At 40.1% G+C, this 24,604-nt stretch overlaps 1 protein-coding gene across 1 annotated transcript in view; it reads left to right on the top strand.

The window, feature by feature from the left end:
* Positions 1–21,715, top strand: part of FUT9 (fucosyltransferase 9) — a gene marked incomplete at both ends in the record, with an annotated part of 111,466 nt that extends 89,751 nt beyond the window's left edge. The window contains one exon of the mRNA XM_084261567.1: positions 20,628–21,715. Coding sequence (XP_084117693.1) covers positions 20,628–21,715 — 1,088 coding nt within the window. The remainder of the gene's footprint in view (positions 1–20,627) is intronic.
* Positions 21,716–24,604: the final 2,889 nt, after the last annotated feature.

The raw sequence follows: 24,604 nt of genomic DNA, 5'->3' as shown, positions 1-24,604 counted from the left end.
TGTCGTGGAGCATATATAGGGGACTCATCACAATTGCCCATAGTTTGAGGGACTTGACAGAGGGATTTCTTAGTATGTTCTAAATTTTTATAGCTTGTGCTACTATCACACCTCATTGCTGGTGGGTATGGCTTTGAGTAATTCTGACACAAGCAGGCGGCACTGACTAGATGCCGTAATGAAGGGATCAGCCACAACCAACTGTTTTTTAGGTCCCCACCAGTGGTACAGCTTATAATATTTGTGTAATTCCACAAAGGTGTTGCTAAAACCCTTTGTCGAGACTGCCAGGGATAGCAATCCCTGCTGTCATCTCTCCTCTCCTCATGGGCTTGAGACCATAAACAATTGGCAGGTGGTCCTTGCATCACATCAAACCAGGTACATGAATTGCTAGGTGTTGGAGGAAATTCAAAACACCACTGTGTATTTACTGGTTCCACATACCTCAGGACCAAACGCTTTCCCCAGTATGGTTCATCCCCATGTCGTGTATTCGCCCAAGGGTGTTTGTAACATGGCTGGTTTAGGGATCGTGGCTGTTTGCCTCTGCATCCCAAAGTCCTATTGTCTCAGCAAAGGGGGGCATAGGAACAATTTAGGCTCCAAAAGGAGGTTCAATTTAATGTATTGTTAAACAACCACTTCTATTTAAATTGTCCCCAGATTATAAACTTATTTTGGTTCCAGAGCCAATCTAGATTTTTACCCAGGTCCACAGGGAGAGCTGTTATGGGGATCCCTTGAGTAGGGGTATGTGGTAAAGGCAGACAGGTAGTGACCTGAGAAAAGTTAAGCATACGAGCAAAACCTTGTATCATTTTATAGACCACATTGTCTGGTTCAGCGTGATTCATAATAAGAGAACCATCATCATGTTGTTTAAAAGCTCGCACCTGTCTATCCCGTATACTAGATTGTTCACTGTTGCCTAATGTTATCGTAGAAATTATAATTATTTTTACAATTATAGCCATAATATAAAACTTGTGTAAAAACAAGTATGCTACTTAAAAAAAAGAGAGAAAATAAAAGAAAGAGAAAACAAATACAAAATAAAACTCAAACAAATATATATATATATATATAAACAGGTAAACAAACAGATGAAACCAAAATAAGAAGACCAAAACTTCCAGCTGGGCTTCAAGGTTGTAGTTTCTCAATCTCTTGTTGACACTTATGAGGCCTCCACCCCGTGTCTTCTCAGTTGTCCCTCATCCATCTACTGGAGCAGTCCTGCAATTGCAAAAAGAGAGCTTCTCGACCGTATATACGCTCGACAGTGAATTGGTTAGAAATCTGGCATAATCCATTTGTGAGGTTATCACCAATATATTGATACATGCTTATCCCACCTGGGACTTCTATTTCCATTAATGTTCTTGCCAGTGTACTTTGGGCAGTTGGAGGAGTGTTTGAATCTTCAGGGAAGTCCATTAAAGCTATATTGTACTCCCTTCCCAAGTGAACACAAATTAAGGTTTATCCTTCTTTTGAAGAGTAATAATTTAAAAAAACATATCCTAAATATCCAGAGTGGACATCCATGCATGATATTTAGCTTGGACTTGGGTAACAAATTCAGCAATGTAAGGACTGGCAGCTGTGAGTTAGTCTTCAGCTTCCTACAGTCGATCGTCAGCTGCCACCCCTGCACAATTTACATACTGGACATAGAGGGGAACTATAGTATGAATGGGTGCCTTGAGTACCCACGGTGGGGATACAAAGCTCCACACTGTCCAGAAGACAGTTTCCAAACGTTTCCATCAAATCCTAGCATGTTATTTTTGTATGAACGAATGACCACCTCTATTTTCGTCATTAGGTTTTCTCTTAGAAGCCAAACACATACCATACTAATTGATCTGGTTTCAGGGATTCCAGTTACTCCTATTACATTTATTTTCTTAGCAGTAGGGGCAAGTCCTAACTTTTTGGCTGTTCTTTCAGTGATAACACTTATTCCAATACGCTGGTTAGGCCATTCTACATTGGATATTACATGAGTGGGTTGGCCTGAAATTTCCCCCGTGCTTCCTAGTTTTTTTTTTAAATCGATCAGATCCTCCCTCAGGGCTGAGTAAGGGCTAGGAGACAGAAGATTTTTTTTTTCTCCTGCATTTTGGTGGTATCACAAATTCTAAGGCCTTGCTGATAGGCCGTTCCGATAAATTTATCGGTGTGCGAATAATCTCTGTGGATTGCCCATCTAGCGCCGCCCGGGGTATCCCTAATGCTAACGCCTTTTTTCCCAGCTCATTGCGCTGAGATTTGAAATGGAGATTGGTTTGTCGAGGAGGGTGGGGATTATTTCTCTCGAAAACCGTGCTTGGCGGACCCGGCGCTGCAAATTTGGACCCTCTTCTAACCAGCCCATCTCTCTGCCGTAAATCACCATTTCTTGTAATAGCTCCCCCCACGTTAAAACAGGCTGTAGCTGGTTTGGGTTGCGAGCATTACAGTCAATTGTCCGTGCAATCTTTTCCTTTAGGGTTTGCATATAGTTTTTCAAGGCATCCGGGAGACCCCTAATCAATGGTTTAAGGCGGGTGGGGTCAATTGGAGCAGCAAGGGGAACACCCTGTCTCCCACGCTCATACATGGCTTGTATACACACAGCCTTTTTGCACTGATTCAGCCAGCCCAGATAATTTAAAGGAGCTAGCAGTTGTTCACCCAATCCTGTCCCTGGGGTAAGGGACGAGATCAGTGCATCTCAGGATTGTCTTATCTATCCCCTGGGCCAGGGAAGAGACATCATTAGATATTGACTGCCTTAGGGGCGGCCATCCTATAATTAGGTACAAACTTCACAGGGGCAATACATCCTGAGAGGGCCACACCTTAGTATCCAAGTTTCCCCCTATTCACTCTCAGGAGGTCACACTGTAGTTACACAGTTACGTTACACAACTCAAAGGGCAACATCATACACAAACCACATTGTTCACAAAACAGGCAAAGACTCGTTCCTGACCCTGGTCGGGAGACCTAAAAGCTCTCTTAACAGTCCTCCTCCCATACACCACCGATTTTTATCGCTTTTCAAATCCATACACACCACTTGCTCAAGCTGGCTCGAACCAAAACCGCCATCCCAATCAGACCAATCTTCCTCTCATTCATCACACCAAAGATTGCTTCCAAATTGCATCACAACGTCCTGCTTACATACAGAACATACAAATAACAGTTTACAGATACACAAAAATCCTTAGATCCGCATACAGAGCACCAGGAAACAACACCTGGTTCAAAACTCATTTCCCTTACACTAAGAGTTTAAATCTGCCATTCACTTTGTCCGTCCCCAGCTGCTCTCCTCGTGGAGGATCAGCACTCGCCCGCAGTCAGACTGGCTTGTTTACTCAAAAACAAAACAAAACAAAAGAAAACCTCTCACACAAACCTCTCCAACACACGGTACCGGGGCACAAAAACTTCTTGCACACACAAAGCTTAACAATGGTTATGAAAACCCCAATTATAAACACAATGACCCGCGGATCCGGGCCCCGCACTCACTGCGTACCTAACCGTACGTCTTTTTCACAAACTCCAACACTGTCTCCTGACTTTTCCTTTGCCTTATCCAGGAGAGAGGGTCTACAACCATGTTTCTGCAAAAAGTTCCTCCATTGTATCCTGCCGACTACGCCAATTAATGTGACGGAAAGACACTGAACCACAGGTTTTTAAAATAGAATTAATAGTAATTTATTTTAAAAAAAAAACCAGAATGCAGATTCAGTACGTCACTTGCAGGTTATTGTTGGATACAATGGGGAATTCACTATTGCAGTTTGGAAGTATGACCACACTGATTACAATCACAAAAGATCCACAAAATACTCTTACTACAACCACTGTGGCTTCCCTAAAACATAGGATCACAGCTCACAAGCACACAAAATATTACAATCACAAAGATCCACAAAATACTCTGCTGCCAACACAGCACACAATAAAATGATCTACAACAGTCACAAACCCCACGGTTACACTTGCCGTAGGCAATTAGCTTCCCTACGATCACAAAGATCTACAAAATACTCTTATTACAACCATGTGGCTTCCCTAAAACATAGGATCACAGCTCACAAGCACACAAAATATTACCCATACGTTAGTCACTCAGAACGACACACTTAAAACATATCAAATAGCCACTTACCCCGTCTCTCAGGTAAGGGTTCCCAATACATTACCTCAGCCAGCCGCCCGGCTAAGGGGGAAGGGTCTCCTCCTAAGGTTGGAGGAACGGCTCCCAATACTAGCTCGAATGCCAGGGCTTTTATTTGGTTCATTTTGCTGATGTGTGTGACAGGATGCAGGGCTGGGCCTGACACCTCCGGCCCTATCTCTTGCATATTCCCATTGTCTTGGCCCATCGAAACCAAATGCGGACCCTTAGGGCTTGTCAAACAGTTTGAGTAGTGGTTTGATTGGGACTCAGGACATATGTTTGTGGAAGGAAGCCAAGGCTTAGCAAGGCTCCATACAAGTTTTTCAGGTTTTGTGAAGTGCCCGCTTCAGTCTGTTTACAACACAACTCAAGTCGGAGCCATCTACACAGCTCCCCATGAGGTGTCTCCGCAGACAAAGAGCTTAAAAGCAGCCCAAGACTGAGTTGTGTATTACAACTCCCCGTAGGCCGCCTGCTCTGTTTAGGCACTATTGGAACCTGTGTGTATAGCTCAGCCTTACACCATTTATGTAATGATTTTGTTTGGATTAATGTGCTGAGCGCTATCAAGAAAACACAAAAGTTCTGTTGATCTGCCTGAAAATAGGCAAGTGCATATAAAATAGCAGACTCTAAATAAGGACAAAGGACAGGAAAAGCAACATTGGCACTGTTATTTGGTTGGTTCAATAAGTTGTTAGCATGTTCCTAAAGTTGCCAGATTCCCCTAATTGCTGGTAATTCTGAGAAATGAAAGGGCGTGACATTGCCCCAAAAAGGAACTAAGTAAAGATGGAAACAAAGTCAGAGGATGAAGAAAAGGGAACAGTAGAAGTAGAAGAAACAAAAGAGAGAGACAGTTAAGAGTGGGTTAGGGCTGTTCTCAGTAGGAATCACTGGTCTGAGACCATGAAGCTCTCGCCATAGTCATGTTGTTAGTAGACATGACTAGTATAGGACCAGAGAGGAGACTGAAATTTTTATAAGGCATCTTACATGTGTGCTTTACAGGTACAGTCTCTTTGAGGCAGGTCCTTCAAGATAGCCTTGTCCAATTAAAACCTAACAGCTATGGGGACACTGGGAAGCACAATACTCCTCTTACTGCCAGAACAATAGCTGGATTGTCTCCTTATGGAAACTATTAATTACTCAGGCTATGTTTTTATTGAGGTGAAATGTATTCCATACACCTTTGCTTTCATTTAGAAGGTAATTCAGTTTTACAGCTCAGGAGAAAGATGTCATGTCCCACCCTGACAACATGCCATAGTGAGTAACTGTCCTCCAGGCTTGATAGAGGATGAGAAATCTTCCAGGCATTAGGAGTATCAGAAATTGATAGCTGGAATGATTTCTTCTTTCTGCAGAGTTCCTTCATGTTGAAAATGTTATCATTTTTATTGGGGCAAAATTGAAATCTTTCAACCCATTTCTTCCCTAATGAGGTCTGTTGGTATTAAAGCAGGTATGGGCCTCCCTGAAAATTTGTTCAGAATCTGACAAAAAAATAGCTCTGAGAAAATGTTAACAAAACTGACGTTCTTGAGATAAGTTTTGGTTTTGGCAAACATAACGATTGAAAAAAAATTTGTGATTTAGTCTTATTGAACCTTCATACATCAAAATACAGTCTTATGCCCAATGCATCATGATTCAAAATCATTAGAGAACCAACAGATAGAGAAAGAATAGTAAACAAAGGGAACTTAATTCACCTTGTCCAATGAAAACAAGAAATTTATTTTCACCATAGCTTATAGATACTGTCCAGTAAATCTGAGTTTGTCCTCCACTGGCAGAGAACAACAGCTTATACACTTCAGGAATTTGTAAAAGAAATAAAAATATCTTTCCTCTGCACTTTGAACAATAATCGCAGTGGAAACATTTCTATTGTTCTTAACTTTTGTAAATGAAGGCATTCTAAACCTGTGTCACATTTGCCTGAACGTTATCCCTTTTATGTAATTTCCCTTATACGTGCTAGTTAAATAGAATGGTGATGTAAAATCCCAAAGGAAAAATAAATCTAGCTAGAGCAATCATACTATCAACACATCAGCTCTGCAAAACTCTGTCTTGCTTCCTTGCACAAAATGACAATTTAAAGTATCTTTCCAGAAGTCTCCTGGGAGATTATCATATTTTATTCTCTATTTAGAAAAAAAAGTAAACATCTTTGAGAACCTATTAGAAGTCTCCTAGCGAAATACTTACAGTTCAGTTCAGCATTATATGCCAGTTTCAGAGAAGCTGAAATGAAATTTATTTCATTTTACTTTCATCAGAAAGTAAAGGTCACCCATCCAAAACCAGCTTTTCCGGATGCACAGATTTCATTTGTTATCATCTTAAATAGCACAGAAGTGCAGTAAAATTCCAATATCTGTCAATCGCACACAAGTTCTTTCAAGTAAACTTTTACTTTCTGTTTAAATGCCTACACCTCGGACATGAATAAGTGCTTGCTTAGCATTCAAACAAACAACTTTAGGAAGGAATGCTTTCTTTAAGTTGCAAAGAATTTTCTAAATATTTAGTGAACACCTGAAAAATTTTCTTTTCCAGTTAATATTTCATTATCTGAAATATACAAGTAGTATTCTGCACAGAATTACACTTCTAAAAATCCAGAGAAACTCAATTTTTAAAAGTACTCTTTCTCTGATCTTCAAACATACTCTTTCTCCTCTTCTATTTTATTAATTGCTAATAACAGATGTCATTGGGACCTCACTAGGAGCTACAAACAAACACAGAAATAACTTGCAGATACACTAACTGCCAATATACCATTAGGCATACAGCTAATATGTCAAGGTTTTTCTATTCCTTTGGCAAACATACCAGGTCCCGGCATATTTTACTCTTGAGATTGCAAAAAAAGACTCAAGAATGGTCAATTGTTCTTGTGGCTTTGCTGCTGTGGTGGTTTTCTGCGTAAATGATCTGCTTTGAAGCATTATTGCAATTCTGAAATGGATTCCCTGACTGATTCCCCTCACTGCCTGTTAGTTCAGTCCTTAAAGAGATTTAGGTGTGCACAATCTGGTTTCCTTTCCAAGAAAAAGCAATCAGAGGCTTTGTTTCAAAACTGCTCCACATCTTTGTGAGTAGGTTGACATTTAGCAAGGACTGAATCACCCTGGGGTGCTGCTGTGGGAACCCTACCTGCATGCAGCAACTGGGGTTCCAAACCAACTGGGGCCACTCTGGCTCTCACACTTTATAAAGGACCCTTCACCTTATGACATGCTAGGTATGTTTTCCTCGTCACTGCCAGCTGCCACCAGCAACTGCACCTTCTCTGTGCCACTCCTTCACCATCCACGGAATAAAATCACAAATTTGCTGTCAATACATGCTCAAAGAGATTGACATGAGGTAGAAATGACTCACCACAGCCAGGTTTTCAGCCTCTGGTTTCTAATGAATATTTCTAGCTTCTAACAATTTGAAATAACTTTGCTGTTGTTGTTCTAGTTGTTTAAACGAAGCAAAAGACACTTTATATATATTAATATGTGTATTATGAACGGTGTATGTATCCATCACCTAAGCACACATTAGCTGCTAATTATCCCAAAGACTGAGTTACAAAATCTCCTTCCATCTTCATATTTATTGGTACAGGTACAATTCCTTCCTGCTTCTCATTTGGCCAAATTTTCTCTAGTGGTAAATCCTTCTGAAGGATGAACAAAGCTCCACGAAATCAGCCCTCTCTATTGCTAAAGGTCCCACAACAAGACTACATACATGCTGAGTTCTGCTGAAGATCTATATTTTCCCCAGCCAGGCAGCCAGTCTCAGCAACACTAAGGAAGCAAATTGAATGTGTGCACTCGGGTCATCCTCCTGTCATTCTCACATGCCGAACAGAGCAAAAACAACCACCCTCTTTGAGTACAGGAACGTTTAAATAGAACAAATTCCCATGTATTCTACTTAGGTTTTAATCTTCCCTTTTGGCATTGCAGACCATCATTTCAGAACAATAAATAACAAAAACAGATGCTAAGGTGTCAAGCACAACATTGAAACCTGAACAGAGTAACTCAGAAAATAAACAGAAGATACGTGGGAAAAAAAACGTTGGTGAGAGTTTATTCTTAAATGTGCTTAGAATTATACTTTTAAAAAAACCCAAAACACACACATAAATTTTAGACCTTTTCATTGGAAGTTAAAATTAATCCAACAGAAATACCTGGTTGAAAGCAATTATCATATTTATCATATTCATGACTCAAAACCTAAAAGCACAGAAAACTTGAAAGAAACTGCATGGCAATAAAAATGAAGCTGATAATCATTGATGACACTGAAAATGCAAGAAGTAGCAGAATACAAATAAAACTAAATTGGATTTTAAGAAGCCTTTATCTTTAAAGCTTTCTATTCCCATCAACTGTGTCAATAAACACACTTGTTTAGTTATTAGGAAAGATTCTTGAGTAAATCCACACCATTTCCCCACAAAATATTTCATCAGATTCCTAGTCCAAGAAACTGCCTTCTCTTCTTTGCCACAATTTTTCCAAAAGTCTACAGGCAGATTTCCCATCTCTAGACATGATATATACAGAGGTCTCCCACGCTGTAAATCATCTTCAGGACCACAGGACTGATTCAACCTGCTGCTGTGTTTCTTTCTGTAGGAAATGTTTGAGAGCTTTCTTTCATGTCGTCTCTGATAACAGGGTTAAGGTATAAAAGAAAGAAAAATATTTTATTTCTCATGCATAATAATCCCTGTCTCTGCTTTGCATTGACTCTTCCCACCCACCCCTTCCCGGCTCAGTGCTCTGCTTCTCTCCCTCCTGTTTGCCAGTACAGCAGGAGTAGTCGCTCCATCACCTCCTGCACCTGCAAAGCTATGGAGTGTCTCTTTAGGACCACTGCCTCCATCCACGCCCAGCAGGTTGGGCAGTAAATTTTTATATATTCATCAGCATACGTGGGTATGTGTACGGATTTACAGATGTACAGGTGCCTGTAAGGCTACAGGTACAAATGAATATAAAGCAGAATTGATGAGACACATTTCAGAGAATCTAAGAAATGAAGTGTGCTACGATTACAATATAGAGTGTGTGTGTATGTATATGTTTATATTATCTAGATTACATATGTATGTACATACAGAGATTGATAACAAGTTGCGGGTATGAAAACACACTTTCGACAGGCGATTAGATCTTTCCTACGATTGCTGACTGTGTGTGTCGATGTACATGTGTGTATGTGGGAGAGTTTATTATTTGCAGCTTGTTCCAGTGTTTAGATTCCCTGAGCTCCTGTCTCGCTCTCTCCTGAGTTGCCTTAGGTTTTCCATTTCTACGTTAACTTTAATCACAAAAGGGGTAGCTTCTGAGCCCTCTTTATCACTTCTTACATGTTGCCACGGTCAACTGAAAGAACAAAACCTGAACCATGCTGAAATTAATAGAAGGCTTGCCAGTGTTTCTGTGAGCAAGATTTCAACTGTGATTCTTCTTGTCTTCCAGCAAATCCAGCTTTGCTGACAGAGTTTCGACTCTGGTTCTGAAAAAGGGTTGTAGTTTTTTGTATTGTACAGATCAAGGGGTCATTGACTTTAATCTGATTAAATCCTCCATTTCCCTTTACTAAGTTACCACTATCAAGAAGATTAGGATGTGTTTTCAGATATTTGAAACAAAGATACATGCCAGAGATATCTGATCTGAATAAATGTGATATGACTAGCTTCTGGTGACATTTGTTTGAAGGAAAATATTCTATCCCACAGACTCAACTGTTTTGATATAAATCCAAGTCATTGTTGTCAAATATTTATTAAAATCTTTATAATGCTATGCAAATCATTTTATCATTCTAGGACCTTATTTCTACCCTTCCTTTATGCTCTATAAAGCAGTTTTAGCAATAATTTCTGATTGTGCTGTGATTAAAATTTAATTAATGCTTGTAAAAGTCCAAAAGATACTGTAAGGGAAGACATTTCAAAAGTGGAAGTGCTGCAATTACTAGAGTAGAATTTTATTTTGCTTGTACAGTCCTTTTAAGTTATAAATTTTAAAACATTTTATTAAATGAGGGAAAATATCATTAGTCTCATGCTATAAGTGTTGAAAATTAGATAGAAGGTGATTAACACTTAAATTAACACAAATTAAATTCAACTCAATTAAACTCAAGTTAAAGAGATAGAGCAACCTGGAAGTCCTCCTATCACTTTCTTCTCTGGCCTTTATGAGACTCATTGGCCGCTAATTGCTCTGGCAAAGCTGTGCTGTCCTTCATCACATCATGATGCTCGTCAGTAAGATCAAGATTTCCTATTATTACTATCAGTATTATCACTGCTGTTGTTGCTTTTTATTTCACTCACTCTATGAGAACTTACAAGACAGAATTTAATTTGGCTGGGAGGGACACTGCGGTATTTTTGGTTTGGTTTTGCATGGCATCTGACCACATACAATCATGCAGACAGTCTGTGCATGGCCAGCTATTTGCCCAAAAGCCTCGTTAGGGTGCCTAGAGCACCTACCTAACACAGGAGATTAGTTAGGCACCTAATGAAGGAGACACACTGCACAACAGTGGAGGTGGCTGACCCGAAAAGAACTGAAATGTATATTTCTCCATCCCTCTCCAAGGTATGCTCAAAGCTCTGAAGGAGTGGGTCATTCCTGGGAATCTTCCTTGGAGATCAGAGACCCTTTCTTTTATGTAGGAATTAGGGAATTGCACCTTTTGAAACACAACTGGAGGAGGATTCACCCAGAATAGAGGTCGGGTTTTTTCTGATCTTTCCAACAAAGGAGATTCAAACCACCTCTGCCACCTTGTTGTAAACTACACAGGGAAGGAAGCTGCCTCCACCCTCTCCTGCTGCAGATGTGCCCCGGGGCATAAATCATTAGGGAGTCGATAGGCAAGAGACAGAAAGAGGTCAAGGGAAAACAGTAGTGTCTCGATTAGCAGCTAGGGCATCACCAAGGAGGATAGGATTCTTCCCCTCTAATCCTAAAGCTCTTCACGCATTTTAAAATCGACAGCCACTGTCACCTGGGAGGCAGAAAATCTTTAAGGAAAGTGAAATATCGAGGTCTGAATCACTTCGGGCTGAAGTAGGATAGGTCATAGTTTCAATTATTGCATAAAAGGACTTCACCCTATACCTGTTTCTTTAAAACTAGACAAACAAAAAGCAGAGGCTACCACTGCGCTTAGATAGAGTCTGCTCTTGTAGGCACATCTGCATCCTCGGGGCTGAGAGATGGGGGAATAGCTAGTTTATCGATTTTGAATGGCCTTTCCCCGTGAAGAATGAGTCCCTTCTGGGGACGCGCTGGCACCAGGCTGCTAAGTGCACAGAAAGGCAGAGGGACAGGGAGAGTTTAAAACACGACCAGCAGCATTAAGTGGTAAATGAAGAGAGGCTTTTCAGGCTTGCAGTTTCAGAGCCAGGTAGCATTTCCTAACCAAAGGTGACTATTTCTGGTTTGGGGTTCCTTAGGGTTTGGGGTAGAATAATCAACCAGGGGTTTAGAGACTTTTTGTCACTCTTGTCATCAAATTAGTCCTACCTACTTTTGCTAAACTGTGTTAACTGCAGGGATCAACAGACTTCAAAGGCAACTGCCTGCCACCCTCTTTCTTTACCCTGATGTCCTTAGAGCAGAGGAATACAGAATTAAATAGAGTGCTGCTGACCTTGTATCTTGCTCTCTTTTTTTACCCTCTTTCAATTTATTTCCCTTGCTCTCTCCCTTTCTCCTTGCATTTCCTCCTACCTGTCTGTCTCTGCTGTCTTTCTACATAAAGTTGCTTTCTGAGTACGGTGTTCTTCACACAGCAGGAACAAATGAAAACTCTTTCTTTCCCCATTTCAATACCTGCTTTTAATATGTGCAGTAGGGTTGTAACAGAGAGAGGCTGCAAACCTTAAGATGGGAAAAGACAACTTGGCAAATTACATTTGCAAGCTATAGTAAATAATTTTACATTAAATTGTTACTACACCGGTAAAAAAATTATTAATTAATGATGGAATTTTTGCTCCATTAAGAGTAGAATAATGTATGACAGTAAAATTCAGTAATTGAACACCAGAAAGAACTACTTTAACTTACACTGCAAATATTTAACTTCTCTTTTTAACAAGCATAAAAGGAAGAAAGTAAGCTAAGAAATAGTAAATAGCTTGAGTCTTTTCAAATGAAATACGATTTCTGCACTAACTACTGACCTGCTTCGTACAATGTACTGTCAACAACCTGTGCATAATACTCTGCATTCCCATATCCTAACCTTGAGAGTTGCTCTCAGAGGCATCAGTGCATATGTTAACCAGGACAGTGAGTAGTAACAGGGAAACATCATCTTAGAACATGTAGGTGTTTGCAACTACTGAAGGATTTTTTTCAGAATATTGTTCCTTCAACCCATTCCTCTTATGTATTTGCTATTTCTTGAGTGAAGGATTTCTTTTTCTTTCTTTTCTATAGAAAATGTCTTTTCAGTGACTTTTTGTCAAGCTTTGTATTTCTCAGCTTGTTACACTAGTAGTTCCAGCTCTCTGCTCTTCCTTTTGTTATGCACACAAAGAGGTACTCCAAGAAATTAACCACTGGTTTCACTCAACTGGGATTTTTTTCTTTTTCCTCAGAGGAACGTGGGGTTTGAGAGGTTTGGGGATTGTTATTTCTGCTGGGTTTACAATATATGCTATCTAAAGCACATATTCTGTTCAAAATATGCTGTCAATCTTGCTATTTGATGCTTTAGGTTTGAAGGGATTACTTTTTTGTTTCTGTTTGTGTGTGTGCATATGTTTAAATGTCTTATAATCTTATTAGGAATGATTCTGAATTTACTTTGTATGGATCTTTCTCTCTCTCTGTGTATGAGTAAGAATTGACTTGGATTGGACTCTTAAAAGTCTTCTGCTCTTGTTTTCAGCGCCCAATCTTTATAGTGACTTACTAATTTGTTTGCTCTATCACGACAAAGCACCTTCATTTAAGAGTCTGGTTTTATAATCAGCTTCTTTCTCACACCTACAGGCCTCTTTCTTTAAAACGTTTAGCACTACCAACACAAGTGACCTTGCAAACATAGCTGTGGGCACCCAGTGGGAAAATACTCAGTACTATTCTTCCATTGTGCCAGTTGTCCATGAACATAGTGCTGATAGCTTTACACTTAGAAGTGCTTTACACTACATCACTTATTTGAATTGCACTTTTACCAGATATAGAAAATAAGTAACTTTTTTGGCAATCAGTATTTGGTGATACAAAGGCTTAATATTTTCTATATACAAACTTTAACCTGGAGCTCTGAATCACTGATGCTTTTTCATGAAAGCCAGAGCACTGAGAAGCTCTGCTCAAGTCATGCAGACAACAGCTAGCGGAACATGGAGAAGGACTCTCGACCACCCTGAATCCTGTTGACCAACATTTAGTTCTTTCTTCAGAATAGTCAAGGAATTTAATTCAGTTGGCTGGATTTCTAAAGCAAATGTCTTACCTTCCACCCTGAGATGGGAATAAAATAAATGTTTATTTGCAAGGAATATGGACATATTTCAAAGCATTGCCTCTTTGTTCCACTTCCCTTCTGACTGTTTTAGTAAATGCCATTCTCCCTTTCAGCCACAGAGCAGATCATAAGTGATTTGAGCACTACAGTTGCTTTCTGTTCTCTCTAGGGCAGCTGTTGTCTCTCTGGCTTCCAGTATCCCTAGCAGTTAAAACTTTGCAAAGCAAAGCAAGAACATTGACCTGTATCCTAAAAAACACAAAACCCTACAATTACATCAGTGCAGATCCCAAACCCAGAGGTATAATGAGTTGCTTAAGGAAAAGGTGCTAGGCAGGCAGAGATGTGAAATGTTAAGTAGAGATCAGATTATGGGGATTTTATGGTATTTTTTAGAGGCCTCTCAGGCTTTCTTTCTAGGCTACAGAGCTGTCTCAGGAGTTATGCTGCTACTGGCAGAATCCTCCACATCATGCAGTTGTATCTGCAAAGAAAGGCAGCATTAAATCCCAATTAAACTTATAGAGCTTGCCTATGCAGCAAGATTCAGCAGTGTGACTACTGCACACAGCCTCTAATCGTATCTACACAAACAGCTGGTGCTTAGAGCTCCAAAACTCATGCTCTGCCACAAAAGTAATGTCCCCCACAGTAAGTGTTTATTATTAGAAACAGGCACCCTCTGCTCTTTCCTGATTCTGATTCGTCTGCTTTGCATGGAGAGGTGTTTTTTCATTGTACTATGGGACGCACACTAGGAAATAAGCCAGAAGCAACTTTGATTCCGGGGTGTGTGTGGTTTAGGCCACATGCATAGTAAAGTCCATGATTCTCCTCCTGGCACTTCATGTTCTATCTCTGTTCAGCTTAGCTCGCACCATTTTCACAGCTACTGTGAGTTAACTAGGGCTGCTTTGCAACCACACAGCTTGAGCAGGCATGTAATTGGTATCTGGGCTGGTCAGGTGCCCTTTCACAAATCAGCCACAAAGTTGCTGAAGAGCCCTTTCTGCAGTTCTGGCAGAATCAGAGAAAACAGCAGTTCACAGTCCCCAAGCTGCAGAAAGAAGGGAGAAAGACCACTTGCATCTGGAGCAGCTTTTCGTTGATCAACGTTGCTTGGTGCCCAGGCTCTTCAGGGCTCTTCAAAGAAGTGCAGACAGGCTTGTGCTGCATAGCTAGGGTGAGCTTTATCTTCAGAAAGAGAAAAATGTCTTTCCTGGCAAGGCAGATAAAATTGGCTACCAAGCTACAGTGGTTAAAAACTCCCTTTTTTCTGTAATTAGCACAATACAGAAAGCCACAACCCCTCCTACAGACCACTTATGGGTCATAAAGTAGCTAATGTGGACAAGTTGACGTGGAAGTTGAGGTAATAAAACTCTTGATTCTGCGTGTTACCAAAGCTGGCAGTGCTGCTGAGGTTTGATAGCTTAGTATGCATGTATTTTCCAACTGTGCCATGGAGGGAATGAATAGTACTCACGTTCTCCCTGAGACAAACCTAAGAGCTCAGAAACAGAAAGCGACACAGCTGCAAAGTGGGGTGTCCTAACATTACTGCCAGACTGTCTGGAAAAGTTCTTTGCTGACAGGATTGTGAGTTAACTCCATTTTGCTTTTGAGGTTTTTTTTCTTATGTGCTGTGGGGGTGGAGGTAGGCTCCCTCCAGTACCGACAGCAACGCCATAGCCATTTGCCTCTCTCACTCGGAGAGGCTGCATCGCTGGCTAATGCCTTCTGCTGTACAGTTGGATGGCAGAAAGGAACCGCTGAGCTGTTGCCTAAGCAGCTGGAGAGTGACAGCGTGTGGCTGCCGTGGGGAGAAGAGGATAGATGGCAGTCACTGGGGAAGGCTGGGAGCCGCTGAGCCGTAGCAGCACGCTGTGTGCTTCACAGCAGCTGGGAGAAGGCAGCTGAGAATAGGGTTTCCCAAGCAAGGCCTGGGGGGGATGAGAATCAGACATTCTCAAAAAAAAAAAAATAAAAGGCAGCAGTACCCCAGCTAGGAACTGACAGGAAGCTTTATGCTTTGCCTTTGGAAACAGGGAGGTTTCTGTTGTTGTCCATGCAATTTTTCAGTTTCCTTCACAATTTCACTGTGTACAGTATGACTGTTTCACAGTTTGCAAGACAAGTTTCAAGATGGGGGATTTTTCTACTCATTTACTCAGCAATTCTTTGCGGTTTCAGACTGCCTGCTTGTGCTGCTTTTATTAGGCGTATTTTACAGAGATCTGTGTTTAAAGTGATCCCTGAGCACAAGGCTGGAAGGAATCAGGTGAGGTCATCTAGCCCAACCCAGGGACCTGGGGGCAGAATCTGATCATTCATTGCTGAGTGATGCTCGTCTAACCTGTTCTTAACAGCCTCGGGTGAAAGGTTCAGCACCCTCCCTATGCAATCTATCCTAATAGCCACCTGTCCCCCAGAGTGCTCTTAGATCATTTTTCTAAAACTGTTCAAAATAAAAATACCTGCCTTTGGATAAAAAGATACTAAGCTCCTCTCAAAGTGCAAGTACACCAAACTGGAATCTCAGGAATTGAACAAATAACCCAAAAAAGAAGGAGGTGGAGAGGGGAAGAAAAAGAATCTGGCAAACAATGGAATAAAAATACCCAGTCTGAGATTAGCAGCTCATTCAAGTTCCAGCCTTTAACTATATGCGACTCTATTGAGCCTTTTCACACCAAGCTGCTTTCAGAAATCTGTGGGACAGACATGGAAGGGGTGGAAACAAGCCCATGTGGAGAGAAAATACCCACCATTCGGGTTGCTGCAGAGGAGGCGTAACTGGGAACCGTGAGAGTTAATTCCAATAACAAGAAGCATTCTTCAGTCTCTGAGAGCTAAAGCAAAAGCAGTTTAGGGCACTTCCATGCAGCAGAGACCTGGAGATAAGAAGTCACACTGGGGTTATCCTGAGGCAACCAGTTTTCTTTTAGTACTGCAGGCGAAAAAGCTCCAGCTAATTGGAAGCAAGGTCTGGGAAAACATAGCTCTTGGCATAAATGCAGATGTGCGGTGGCTGAGGCTGGCGAAACATGCCAGAGGACAGGGACAGCAATTTCACATGAGCCTTCTTTCTAACAATAGCAGTTGTTTGTTCCTGACTCCTATCAGTTCCCGCTGCATTTTGCTCTCCTTTTAATAGTCCTAAATTATCCACCTAGCGAGTTCTCTGCTTCCAAATGAGCCTACCTCTGACACCTCCGTTTGCTGCCTCTGCTCCTCAGTCTCGGTAAGTTCACTGTGCTAGAAATGCCCCATCTGATCCCAGGAGTGATCCTCAAAAGCTGTCTTCAGGTTGCTAAGTATTTCTTTTTGAGTTATCCAGAGACTGAGTGATGAAGATTAGAGTTAGCCTTGAACACTCAAGAATTCTAAGGCAAGAAAAGTAGCACGTTATGGTTTTTTATTCATCATTCAGTGTCCATGATTTCAAAAAATGTTTGCTCCAGCTTAATTTTAACATACAGTCCTTGTCATCTCAAAAATCTCAGTACTGGACTAGTAATGAAAATTATACCTCTGCAAGGAGAGATATATTTTGTGCTGATGGCAAAATCTTGAAGGTATACCAGAGAAACTGGTGTAAAAATACATCAGGGAAACAGGCATTGATATTATCAATTAGAAAGGTTACATTTTCTGCCTCCTGCAGTGTTGCATGACCAAAAAATTATTGGAGTGATGGAGAAGTCACTGTTGCAATTAAGTCACAATAAAAAAGCTCCCATAAAATTCCATTTTATTTCTTAGTGAACATGATGCATTTGCTTAATAGATACATTTTTGCAAGCCTTGCGTGGGGTACTTGGGGTTAATGCTGCTGGTACCCTGTTACTATTTCCCTCTTTGTGTTGCTACTAAATGGAGTTGCTTGCTGATGGAATGCCAAGTTTTGCACTTAAAAGGGAGCCTTGCTAAGTTTTGTACCGAGAAAAATAGCCTTGTACTGATGAAATCCTATATCTTCAGCTCAGCAAAAAAGCAGCTATGGCACCACACTCTCAAATGTACTTTATAATAAAACTATCAAAAGTACCAAATTCTTCCAGTTGGCAAAAGTCTCAGCAAACACATTTCTTTGACAAAGTTTTCTTTTCAGAGTCTGGCATGCCAGAGATTGATGGGGGAGGGGATCTGCTAAAAGGAAATTTGTGATTTTGCAGTAGAAAGAAAGGCATGAAAGGGGAAGGGTGAGCTAAGGTTACTTGGCTGGATGTCTTGTAAGGAATGTCTCCTTAGTGTTACCTTTATAGTGAGGATCACAGGAGGAGATCAATGGTGATTTTGGGCACAAAAGGGGAGAAGGAAATAAGTAAATATGGAAAAGACTCTACAGTTTGGAGAGTATGGTGAAAAAAATATTCCATGAATTCTAGTGGACAAACACCCCCACCCACCCCACCCCAACCTATACTTCCTAGCAGTAGAGACAAGCTGCTTGTCCAGAAAACAGTATTTGTCAACAAATCCTTACCACATGCCTTCTCTCTACAGCTGCCTGACCGTGTGCAGTAATCGGTACCAAAAGCCATGAAGGTAGAGTTTCCTGGTCTATGCCATAGGCTCCTCAATCTACTCTACAAAGCACAGATGTTATTGCATCTGAGGCTAACACCTCACCCTGAAAAATAACTGCTGTGCACGTCCTAATAGTTATTCTTGGAGTTAGCATAAAATGGAATAGAAAAATAGAATTCCATCACAAAATCCTGTCAAGCTTCTCAGGATAAAGGTACTTTTAGGACCCTGTTTAGGTCTTCTGCTTCATTGCAAGCTTCTTATTCCAGGTTTTAATAGGTCTTCTTTTCACAACCCTTTTCCACTATCCCATTAGCTGTAGCTTCAAAATGAAGCACGTTGGTGATGCCTACACATTTAAGGGATATATGAGACTACATAATGAACAGTTAGTCCTCTGAATCCAGAGGATAGGAAACTAAAGGGAACTATCCTGACTGTAGGCCAGTATTTGGTGAAAGGCAAAAAACCTAAGAACTATGATCCCAGATCAGGAGGGGGAACATGGGCTCACAAGGCAGAAGAGCAATGGAAGGAAACAAATCTGGAAGGTATAAAATAGGTAAAGTCACCTGTTTAGTTTTGTGAGATGTTAACATTGATTCTCTGGGAAGCACAAATGGCAAATGTTTATCCTGAAATTGTCACTACAATTCAAAAGCTTCCTACACAAATGCAATGCCCTGAACACACTAGAATTTCAAACAGAGAAAAGATTATGTAGTATCTGGTCATCTCCTATGAAGCAAGAATTGCCATGTGATTAGGCAGGATTTTATTAGTTAGAGCTTACTGTAAAATAATCCCTACCAGAGAGGCCCGTGTTAAAGGGCTTTTAACTGGAGGGTTAAGTTACAAGGTGCAATGTTAAGGTCCTTTTCTGATTTCTTGCCCATTTCAGTAAGTAGACAATGAACAGTCTTTGTGAATAGACATCTTCCCCAACCTATTGTTCAAACTCAGCTCATGCTATCAGTTCAGTGAAAAGCTATACCTTTTCTGTGTGTTGATTTCAGCAGCACAAAAGCGAAGAACAGTTACATGAAGGTCAGCTCAGCCTCTTGTTTTTTTTTCCTTCAGCTTCATCTCCTAGAGCTACTCTGCCTAAATCCCTTCTTCCTCAGAGACCCCCATTCTGACTTTGGCTGCAGTAAGGCAAGAAAGCAGCTTTCTGTTCTTGTGGGTCATAACCTCCCCTCTAGACATATTTTCCAGAAAAAAAAAAAATCAACATAGGCTAAAAAAAGCCAATGTAATGTTGCTGTAAAACCACTTACTTCTTTCAGAGGAATTTAAGCTGATGAGGATAAGTGAAAACAGTTCCTCCTCTTTACTCTCTCCAGGATCATTTTGCTGAAAGCAGGGAGGACCTGCTAAACTACATCCAAAAGAAAGGGTCTGAGGCAAGAGTCAGACTCAGAGTATATTTTATAGAACTGTACTGGGTGTCCGTGACAAGGCAGTGGCAGCAGACGCTGCAGGGAAGCCACTGCCCCATGCCAGACAGCTGATTCCAGCTGCCTCCAGGAGACACACCACAGGGCATGGCTGAACCCTGAAGCCACAATGGTGGAAGTGTGTTTCAGAAAAGCAGAGTTAGTGAGGAATGAGGAAAAACAAAGTGTGAGAAACAACCCTTTGAGCACCAGAGAAGAACGATGGGAGGAAGTCATCTAGGCACTGGAGCAGAGGTTCCCCTGCAGTTCATGGAGGGCCACAATGGAGCAAATAGCGCTGCTTCAGCCTCAGAGGACTCCATGCCAGAGCAGAGGGCTATGCCCTGAAGGGATTGCAGGAGCAGAGGGGTTTTCCTTGAAGGATCTGCATCTCATGGGAGGGACCCATGTTGGAGCCAGGGAAAAGTGTAGAAGGAAGGAGTGGCTGTAGCATAAAAACATAATAAAATACTTAAGGACAACTTTTTACTGATTTTTCTTTATGTTGGAACTATGTGAGGCTGCATATGAGAACAGAGGAGCTAAGAAACTCGATTGCTGCTTCCTTTCCTTAGCTATATTAGGAGTTCTCTCAAGAAGGCATGAATGTTCATCCCCATGTAGACAATCAACATGAACTACTTTTCAAACAGTCTTGTGAATCTCTTAAACTCTTGGCCTAGGTTCTAAGCAAAAAGACTTCTAAAGTTATATAGTGTTTTATAATAAGTATGAGATGCATTAAAATTCTGCTTTTAATTTATGTCAATTAGCTTTTAATGTGAATAGGAAATTTCTGAGGTTATAACTCAGTGATGTTGAAGTTCTGTCCATTTTGATGTCTGATTGCTTTGACAGGACACATACATGTAACAATACCTGATGTTATTTTCTCTCTTTCTCTTCCTCTCTTTTTTTCTCAGAACAAATTATGACATCGACATCTAAAGGAATTTTCCGGCCATTTTTTATTATCTTCATCGTCCTTGGTTGTTTCATGGCATTTATACTAATTTATATCAAACCAACAAATAGCTGGATCTCTGGCCCCATAGAATCAGCCAGCTCAGTTTTGAAAATGAAGAACTTCTTTTCTTCCAAAACTGATAATCTTAATGAGACTACTATTTTGATCTGGGTCTGGCCATTTGGTCAGACGTTCGATCTAACATCCTGCCAAACAATGTTCAATATCCACGGGTGCCATCTGACTATTGACCGCTCACTATATAACAGATCCCACGCTGTTCTCATTCATCACAGGGACATCAGCTGGGATCTGACTAATTTACCTCAGCAAGCCAGACCACCATTCCAGAAGTGGATTTGGATGAACTTGGAGTCTCCAACTCATACTCCGCAAAAGAGTGGCATTGAACACCTCTTTAACCTGACCCTGACTTATCGGCGTGATTCGGATATTCAGGTGCCTTATGGCTTCATGATGGTTGGTACAAGTTCCTTTACATTTGAAGTACCAAGTAAGGAAAACTTGGTCTGTTGGGTTGTAAGTAACTGGAACCCTGAGCACGCTCGAGTCAAGTACTACAATGAGCTTAGCAAATACATTGAAATCCACACCTACGGACAAGCCTTTGGAGACTATGTCAATGATAAAAACTTGATTCCAACTATCTCTACTTGCAAATTCTACCTTTCCTTTGAAAACTCAATCCACAAAGATTACATTACTGAGAAACTTTACAACGCTCTTCTGGCTGGATCAGTACCAGTCGTACTGGGCCCTTCCAGAGAAAATTATGAGAATTACATTCCAGCAGACTCTTTCATCCATGTGGAAGATTTTCTTTCCCCCAGAGAGTTGGCAGAATATCTTCTGATGCTTGACAAAAATAATAAGATGTACCTTAGTTATTTCAACTGGAAGAAGGACTTCTCTGTGCACCTTCCTAGGTTCTGGGAATCACACGCATGTCTTGCTTGTGATCATGTGAAAAGACACCAGGAGTACAAGTCCATTGGAAATTTAGAAAACTGGTTCTGGAATTAATTTGTGTATGTGTGTGGGCACATGTATGTGCGCACGTTTGCACATGATTTTGAAGAAGCCAGAAGAAACTCAATCCAAGTGGAGAGGAAAGGAAAAGAAGGTGGAAAAAAAGAAGAAAAAGAGAACCTTATGTCACAGTTTATCAACTATCCTCAGTTGGCTATCCTATATATATTTTGTAAGAGATTTTAAAAGATCAGCAGCAGCAGTCATCAATACTCAGTTTTAAATTATAATGTACATACTAATTACCTGCACTGAAGAATATTTGATTGTTTACTATAATTTTTAAACAAGATATTCCACATTTTCTGTGGAATATGTCCCAGTCCTACACTTGAAGTAGTAATTTTTAACACTTTGTTTTTATTTTTATCATTACATTTGCTGTTTAACCTATTTGGAAAATGAGGAAACAACTTTTAAATGCCAGAGAGAATTTTAAGACAATAATTTGCTGTTCCAGTGTGAAACGTCTGTAATATTCCAAAAGACAGTAAAGTTTTTAGAACACAGAGTTCAGTAACTACCATTATTCCACAGTGATCAATTGCACCCATTTTCAAAGGTGAAGAACCTAGAAATACAGTTTTTAAAAGTTATTACAATAGTAGACAGTCTTTGTTTCTAAAAAGAGACTTTTCCTAACAAATAGCTCCTTTAAGTTACTTTAGGAATATGAGTGTTCTTACACTCTGAAGAATAAAGAGGACAGATTTAGAGAAGATGAACAACCTTAGTGACCAAAAAACCACATTAACCCAATTTTTTGATTGTATTTGAATGCAGCATGTCCTTAAGTCTTATTGTGTCTCAAGTGTTGTTTACCTGAACCAGGTCTGTAAGTGGTGTTATACTGATACATAGATAAACAGATTCTAACATAGGCATTGGATTATGTCAGCCTCATGCACTGAACTGAGCTGGTAATAATGGAGTTTTAGAAATAACTTCTTAAAAAAAAACAACCCACAAACAAACAAGAAAAACCCAACATTTTCTCTCATATAATTTCTGGAATAATTGTGAAATTCTCCCCAATTCTATAAAGATCTCTTCAGTTGTAGCTGGACAACTTGCTGCTATGTCTCATGAATACAGAAAACCAAAAAAGACCAGTTTATTTTGTGAAAAAAAAAAAAAATCCTGAAGTACAGTAAATAAGATATCATGCCAGCATATTCAGCCATTCAACTCTTTAGGGTAATATGTTTTGGTTTTTGAAAATATTTTATGTGACAGGTAAAAAATATGCACTCTTAAGAGCAGCAGTTGTTATCAAAATATGAATATATAAATAGGTTCTTAAGCATTAAATTTGCTCTGATAGCAAATATGAAAATGTGATGATTGTCATGATTGTTTAAAATGTCTCCTTTTAAAAATGTGTCATTTTATTTTATTTTATTTTATTCTTTCAGCTAACACTTAAATATCTGATTGGTATATGTATTCATGTGTACAAAGTTGGTTTAAAGACATGACATAAATGTTTGGTTATGTTTTGGTAGCAAATGAAAGCAAATCAGCTTTGTTTTTCAGATCAAGATGTTACAAATAACACCTACGGAAAAGAAAAGCTGGATAAACTTCAGCTGATGCGATGTAGAAGACCTTGATGAAGCAACATAGTTGATCAAGTACTTAAGACTAAGCTTGCAGACAACAATGTTACTGAAGTAAAGGAATAAGGATAAACATTTAGCAAAATATAAGACGTTCTGACAGATTATTTTTTTTACCCCAGGATGGAATAGAAACACAGAAGGCTGTAAAAGTAATGTAGTTACATTTCTTAAAATAGGAAACTCCATGGAAATGTTAAAGAAACATTTGTGCTCTCGCTGTGGCTTCAAAAGTTGTTTTCTGTTACAGATATTTATTTATAATATTTATTTCTGTCTTTAAAACCTAGTTTGCAATATACTGTGAACCTCCTAAAGTCACCAGCATTCCAGTACGAAACAAGATGAGCTTACTTTACAAATTAATGCAATATAATGAAACCCAGTCTAAAAACAAAGTGCTGACAGGGATGTAATGTGTTATTTCTGCCACTTTGAAGGCAATGGCTATTGCCTACAGTCTGTCCTTATAGGCCATCATACCATTTGTTTTCAGGAGGGCTGTGAAATTCTCAGTCACTTAACACGTCACTGCCTTGGCTGGGTAATCGGATTCCCTTGATGCTGGAATTTGGATGTTCTTTGTACTGATCTCAGTGGAAGTACCTTCACTCCTTGGCCAATGTGCACAGTCCCTCATTTTGTTCCTCATTTCAGGTAGTGGGAGTTGTGCTGAGTGTTAGAAGGCCTTATGTCAGTTCAGACTGGTTTCTTGGCATCAAGATTCAGCCAATAAATTCTTGTATTAATAACAACTAAGCACAATAATAAGATATATTACTTGTTACTACAAATATCAATTGGTGTATACACGTGAAAGTTTTTAAATACATGCTAAATTTCAAGCCTGTAAGTAATATCATTACCTCTGTGAGCACTGGATACAATCAGCATGGCTAATCTTGTGCTGAATGTTAAGGGATGTGAAAGCCTTTTGCAGGAACTGGAAAGAGAATTTTCATTTCACAGAAACTCCACAAAAGGTTTGTGTACTTTGCATTCAGAATGCTTCACTAAAATTGTTTCAAAGATTAATAAAACAGGAGAGAAATCTAATCCAGATTGAGATGATGAAGAATAACGACCAAATCCTGCACAAGGGACATGACCATAATGCTTCGCTGTCACTCCTGAGGAGTGTGGGCTGGATCGTGAGCCAGCCATTTTATGAAGATTTTAAGGTGATCTACATGTATCAAGTCTTAAGCAGTTCTGGATATCAAGAGCTTTGCTGACAGGAGATGAAGCATCTTCAGGCATGTCC

Source organism: Gallinula chloropus (genome assembly GCF_964237585.1).
Source record: "Gallinula chloropus genome assembly, chromosome: 3".
NCBI lineage: Eukaryota > Metazoa > Chordata > Aves > Gruiformes > Rallidae > Gallinula > Gallinula chloropus.
The sequence above is the reverse complement of the archived record's forward strand: the minus strand, read 5'-3'. Positions and strand labels throughout refer to the sequence as shown.